This window comes from Lucilia sericata, unplaced genomic scaffold, assembly GCF_015586225.1.
Source record: "Lucilia sericata isolate MDLA Ls3-8-SP2 unplaced genomic scaffold, ASM1558622v1 Contig000138F_arrow, whole genome shotgun sequence".
NCBI lineage: Eukaryota > Metazoa > Arthropoda > Insecta > Diptera > Calliphoridae > Lucilia > Lucilia sericata.
In genome coordinates, this window is record NW_023994170.1 from 405,861 (window position 1) to 412,317 (window position 6,457).

At 30.3% G+C, this 6,457-nt stretch overlaps 1 protein-coding gene and 1 long non-coding RNA gene across 2 annotated transcripts; one reads left to right on the forward strand and one right to left on the reverse strand.

The window, feature by feature from the left end:
- Positions 1-247: 247 nt before the first annotated feature.
- On the reverse strand, positions 248-3,252 carry LOC119601042. Its single transcript, XR_005231178.1, has 3 exons — positions 3,143-3,252; positions 3,035-3,088; positions 248-543 (listed from the first exon to the last, which is right to left on the reverse strand). It is a non-coding gene; the product is annotated as an uncharacterized LOC119601042 (long non-coding RNA).
- A 108-nt stretch (positions 3,253-3,360) lies between these two features.
- On the forward strand, positions 3,361-4,198 carry LOC119601045 (calcium-binding protein P-like). Its single transcript, XM_037951738.1, has 2 exons — positions 3,361-3,410; positions 3,533-4,198. Exons 1-2 carry the CDS (start codon positions 3,405-3,407, stop codon positions 4,094-4,096), a joined length of 570 nt encoding a protein of 189 aa, XP_037807666.1. The 5' UTR covers positions 3,361-3,404; the 3' UTR covers positions 4,097-4,198.
- Positions 4,199-6,457: the final 2,259 nt, after the last annotated feature.

Below are 6,457 nucleotides of genomic sequence, written 5' to 3' on the forward strand. Positions count from 1 at the left end.
ACGTTTGGCAATAGTAGATATGCGTTTAAAAAGTTTTGCACTTTTTGGAATTTTGTTACATTTACTTCTTTTTTTATTCAAAGAATCTATAACATTTCGAAAGAACTTTTCATTTTGTTTTGAATAACTACTCAAATTTTCCAAACATGAAAAGTCTTTAATAACATTAAATATATCTAAATAACTTAATCTAAAATTCATTATTCCCTAAAAGAAAAAAAAAACAAAAATAAAAAAGACAGCAATATATTAATTATTAATTTATTTATTTATTTTGAAAAACTTAGCATAATACTTAAAAATAAAAAACTTTTTTTCATAATTAAATGAATTATAATAAATCACACATGATTGATAATCACATTATTGATCTTCGTTTTGTCGTAAATGACCATGACATTCATCATGGATTTTTAATTCACCATATTTAATGGATTTATTTAATATACACCACGTTTTTGTGGATTTTTCATATTAATAATAATATATAAAAATAAATATAAAAATAAACATACATTAAATCTGGAGGCACATCAAAATTCCCTGCAAAGAAAAAATAACGTATATAATATTTAATGATTAAAAGTTTTAAAAAATAGTCGTTAAAAAAGTTTACAAGTTGTAAAAGCAGTAAATATTGTTAAAAATAGTAAAATTTAAAAATCAATAAAATTTATATAAATTTGGAAAATATGTCCGACTTTTTGATTTTTTAGATTGTTCTACGTTTTTTAATATTTTTACTTTTTTCAACTTTTTTCGATTTTTCGACGTTTTTAGATTCTTCGTTTTAAATTTTTACACTTTTTTCAACTTCTAAGATTTTTCGACTTTTTTTGATTTTTTGACTTTTTTCAATTCTTCCGATATTTAGACTTCTTCGACGTTTTTGCGATTTTTCTAAGTTTTTAGATTTTTCGACTATTTTGAACTGTTTTTGATTTTTCGAAGTTTTTTGACATTATATCAACTTTATTAATTTTTTTTTTCGATTTTTCCGAATTTTTTTTTCGATTTTTCCGAATTCTTTTTCGATTTTTAGACATTTTCGACGTTTTGCGATTTTTTTTTTTTACTTTTTCGATTTTTCTACGTTTATCAACTTTTTTCGATTTTTAAACTTTTTCGACGTTTTTAGATTTTTCAACTTTTTTCAACATTTTCCGACGTTTTCCGATTTTTAGACTTTTTAGACGTTTACGATTTTTCGACTTTTCCGACTTTTTGACAACGAAAGATTCGTACAATGTACGAAATTTTTCGCATATATTCGGCATGAATTATTTTCAGTGCATAAAAAAACAAAAGTACCAAAATTAGGCCAACAACAATGTCCTTTTTTATAACTTATATATTTAATTGATATACGTCTAATACAAAAAATATAACGTGACAATGCATGACGTAACATATATAGTACATAGAAAAATTTGAAAAATAACTATCAACAGATATTAAATTAAAGTCATGTACCATATATGGTACGCTATGCATTTAAGGGTTAAATTCATGTTTCTAGGTTTAATATTATTAAAAAAAGTACAAAAGAGTTGCCTTTAATAGGTCCTCTACATTCTTAATTTATGTTTCTGGGTTTAATATTATAGAACGAAAAAATACTAAAATGTTTATAGGTTCTTATTTACTCCGGGATCTACATACTTATATACATGTTTCTAGGTTCAATATTATTAAAAAATCGAAAAGTACCACTTAATGAATGGAAAAGTGCTTAATTTTATGTTTCTAGATTCAATATTATAGAAATCTCAAAAAGTACCAGTTAAAGAACTAAAAAATACCAAAATGTCCCCTATATAGGTTCTTATTAAAGGCCTGAACAAGACAACACCAATTTGTTAAACAAATTTCGTGTTTTTTTACAAATTGTCGCCTTATTGTTGTCTTGTGCAGGCATTTAGTTCTTATTTACTCCGGGTTCTACATACTTAATGTTTCTAGGTTTATTATTAAAAAAATCAAAAAGTACCAGTTAATGAACCAAAAATTACCAAAAAGTGGCCTTTAATAGCTTCTTTACATGCTTCATTTATGTTTCTAGATTTAATATTATTAAAAAAATCCAAAAGTACCAGTTAATGAACCAAAAATTACCAAAAAGTGGCCTTTAATAGCTTCTTTACATGCTTCATTTATGTTTCTAGGTTTAATATTATTAAAAAAATCAAAAAGTACCAGTTAATGAACCAAAAATTACCAAAAAGTGGCCTTTAATAGCTTCTTTACATGCTTCATTTATGTTTCTAGGTTTAATATTATTAAAAAAATCAAAAAGTACCAGTTAATGAACCAAAAATTACCAAAAAGTGGCCTTTAATAGCTTCTTTACATGCTTCATTTATGTTTCTAGGTTTAATATTATTAAAAAAATCAAAAAGTACCAGTCAATGAACCAAAAATTACCAAAAAGTGGCCTTTAATATCATCTATACATGCTTCATTTATGTTTCTAGGTTTAATATTATTAAAAAAATCAAAAAGTACCAGTTAATGAACCAAAAATTACCAAAAAGTGGCCTTTAATAGCTTCTTTACATGCTTCATTTATGTTTCTAGGTTTAATATTATTAAAAAAATCAAAAAGTACCAGTCAATGAACCAAAAATTACCAAAAAGTGGCCTTTAATATCATCTATACATGCTTCATTTATGTTTCTAGGTTTAATATTATTAAAAAAATCAAAAAGTACCAGTTAATGAACCAAAAATTACCAAAAAGTGGCCTTTAATAGCTTCTTTACATGCTTCATTTATGTTTCTAGGTTTAATATTATTAAAAAAATCAAAAAGTACCAGTTAATGAACCAAAAATTACCAAAAAGTGACCTTTAATATCATCTATACATGCTTAATTTTATGTTTCTAGGTCCAATATTATAGAAAACTCAAAAAGTCATATGAAATCCAAAAAGCCCTAAGTTACAAACAAAACAAAATCGACTTTTCGCTTCTCCAGAAAAATTTGTCAAGGGCTTTTTGGATTTCATATGACGTTATAAGAAATGCTACTCACAAGTTCTTATTAATATTTTTCTTGCCCGTCCTATTCTTCCAGCGCCTATGATCTCTGGAAATAAATAAAAAATTAATAAATAATAAATTAAACCAAACATTTGCTTACCTCTCCAACAAGCACAAAATTCAGCCATGAAATAAAAATTTAACAGTGATGCCTGCTTACAAAATATTTAGTACTAAATAATGTTGTCAAATAAAATTTGTTAATGGTAGGGAATACATTTTCTTTGTAAGTCGACTTTTCGATCATGATGTTCGACTTTTTCAAAAATACAACCTTGTAAAAAGTAATGCCAAGTTATTTTTAGAATAGAATGGTTATGTACTTGCGCGAATAGACTTCATTCCACTTAAATCATTTGAAAATGGCGGTAAGTACTTTATTGCTCTTAATTTGAACGAAGATTTCTTAGAAATCTTATTTCAAATTTAGAGTTTGGAATTTAGTTTTTATATATTTCTTTTTTATTTATTTCTTTTTTATTTATTTCAGTGCATCAACAAGTGCCCATATTGCAACATGGCCATTAAAGTCAATTTTAAAAAGGCCAATATTCGGCCGATACATCCGGGCTATCTGGCTGCTCCGGCCCAGCAACCGGGTCATTATCCGGGATACTCAGGCCCACCGGCCCAGCAACAGGTCTACCCAGCCCAGCAACAGGTCTACCCAGCCCAGCAACAGGTCTACCCAGCCCAGCAACAAGGCTACCCGGCCCAGCAACAGGGCTTCCCGGCCCAGCAACAGGGCTTCCCGGCCCAACAACCCGGCTATCCGGCCCAGCAACCTGGCTATCAGGCCCAGCAACCCAGCTATCCGGCCCAACAACCCGGCTATCCGGCCCAGCAACCCAGCTATCCGGCCCAGCAACCCGGCTATCCGGCCCAGCAACAGGGCTACTCAGCAGCCCAGCCGGCAGCCCCACCACCAGCACCTGTAACAGCACCTGTAACAGCCCCAGCAACACCTGTAACAGCCCCAGCAACACCTGTAACAGCCCCAGCAACAGCCCCAGCAAACCCACCGACAGCAACATCAAAACCCAACGAAAGCTAAATACACATGTTTCGTTTTTTTTTCTTTATATATATGTTTGAATTGTTTTTATGTTGTTTTTTTAGATATGAAGTTTAAATATAATTTGTGTTTTTTTCAATATATTTTTGTTCGTTATTTTTGAGGGTTCTAGCCATAGAGTATATAGAGCGGAAACTCTGCTGTCAAGGACCTAAGTCTGTTGTCAAAAACCTAAGTCGTCTGAATGTAGTAGTAGAACAACTTATGGTAGTATTAGTATATTCCCCATATTTGAAATAACCCAGCAAACACAAAATCAAACGTTTGAAAAATGTTATTAATTTTATTTAATATTAAATATTAACGGTTCTTTAAAAAGAGAAATTGATTCAACGTTTACATTCGATTTAGAGTTTTAAAATTTTAAAATAGTTTGATTTACAATCTTTCTCGACTTTACATGAACCCCCTGTGTTTGCTGGGTAACGACATTTCAATTTATTATTCTGACATTTTCACCACAATTTTTTATTATTTATTTTTATAATTTTACATAACTTCGGCAAAATAAACAGATTTAGGTGACCCAAATTCAAGAGAAAACACTCGACATATTCTTACGAGTGTGTGGGTGTGGCGAGGTGGTGGCGTGTCGTCTAATAAGCTCACATTGTGGTTGTAAAAGTACCACCGTGAAATAAGGCCAACACGGCAGGTGTTCACGTAAAGCACTTCGAATTATGTATCTGTTGTCTTTCCGGCAACAGCAGTGAACTTATCCAGAAATATAGATTTCACCGTTCATCAGTCTTTTTATCAACACGATTTTGGATTTAAACCTCAGCCACCGCGTGCATCCGAAGGGACCTCTCCAATAACCGTGATGAGACAAAAATGGCAATACAGACGAGTAAGGGAACGTATATAGTCTAATCTATAGTGTAGTCTATAGTCTAGTCTATAGTTGTATAGTCTAATCTATAGTTTAGTCTATAGTCTAATCTAAAGTGTAGTCTATAGTCTAGTCCATAGTTTAGTCTATAGTCTAGTCCATAGTCTAGTCTATAGTCTAGTCCATAGTCTAGTCTATAGTCTAATCTATAGTCTAGTCTATAATCTAGTCTATTGTCTAATCTATAGTCTAGTCTATAGTCTAGTATATAGTCTAATCTATAGTGTAGTCTATAGTCTAGGCTAGTCTATAATCTAGTCTATAGTCTAGTATATAGTCTAATCTATAGTGTAGTCTATAGTCTAGGCTAGTCTATAATCTAGTATATAGTCTAATCTATAGTGTAGTCTATAGTCTAGTCTATAGTTGTATAGTCTAATCTATAGTTTAGTCTATAGTCTAATCTAAAGTGTAGTCTATAGTCTAGTCCATAGTTTAGTCTATAGTCTAGTCCATAGTCTAGTCTATAGTCTAGTCCATAGTCTAGTCTATAGTCTAATCTATAGTCTAGTCTATAATCTAGTCTATTGTCTAATCTATAGTCTAGTCTATAGTCTAGTATATAGTCTAATCTATAGTGTAGTCTATAGTCTAGGCTAGTCTGTAATCTAGTCTATAGTCTAGTATATAGTCTAATCTATAGTGTAGTCTATAGTCTAGTCTATAGTTGTATAGTCTAATCTATAGTTTAGTCTATAGTCTAATCTAAAGTGTAGTCTATAGTCTAGTCCATAGTTTAGTCTATAGTCTAGTCCATAGTCTAGTCTATAGTCTAGTCCATAGTCTAGTCTATAGTCTAATCTATAGTCTAGTCTATAATCTAGTCTATTGTCTAATCTATAGTCTAGTCTATAGTCTAGTATATAGTCTAATCTATAGTGTAGTCTATAGTCTAGACTATAGTCTAGTCTAAAATCTAGTCTATAGTCTAGTATATAGTCTAATCTATAGTGTATTCTATAGTCTAGGCTAGTCTATAATCTAGTCTATAGTCTAGTATATAGTCTAATCAATAGTGTAGTCTATAGTCTAGTCTATAGTTGTATAGTCTAATCTATAGTTTAGTCTATAGTCTAATCTAAAGTGTAGTCTATAGTCTAGTCCATAGTTTAGTCTATAGTCTAGTCCATGGTCTAGTCTATAGTCTAGTCCATAGTTTAGTCTATAGTCTAGTCCATGGTCTAGTCTATAGTCTAGTCCATAGTCTAGTCTATAGTCTAGTCTATAGACTAGTCTATAGTCTAGTCTATAGACTAGACTATATTCCTGCGGAAAATTAGTTAAGTACTTTAAAACCTAAAAAGTACTTTTTTTGTTATAAGTACTATTTCAAAAAAATATTTGTAGTGGTTGTAGTTTATCCTTTCCTTAATGAATTCATAGTCTAATTATTGCATAAATTTACAATTGAATTTCAGATTACTTCATTATTATGTTTTTTTTGTCAA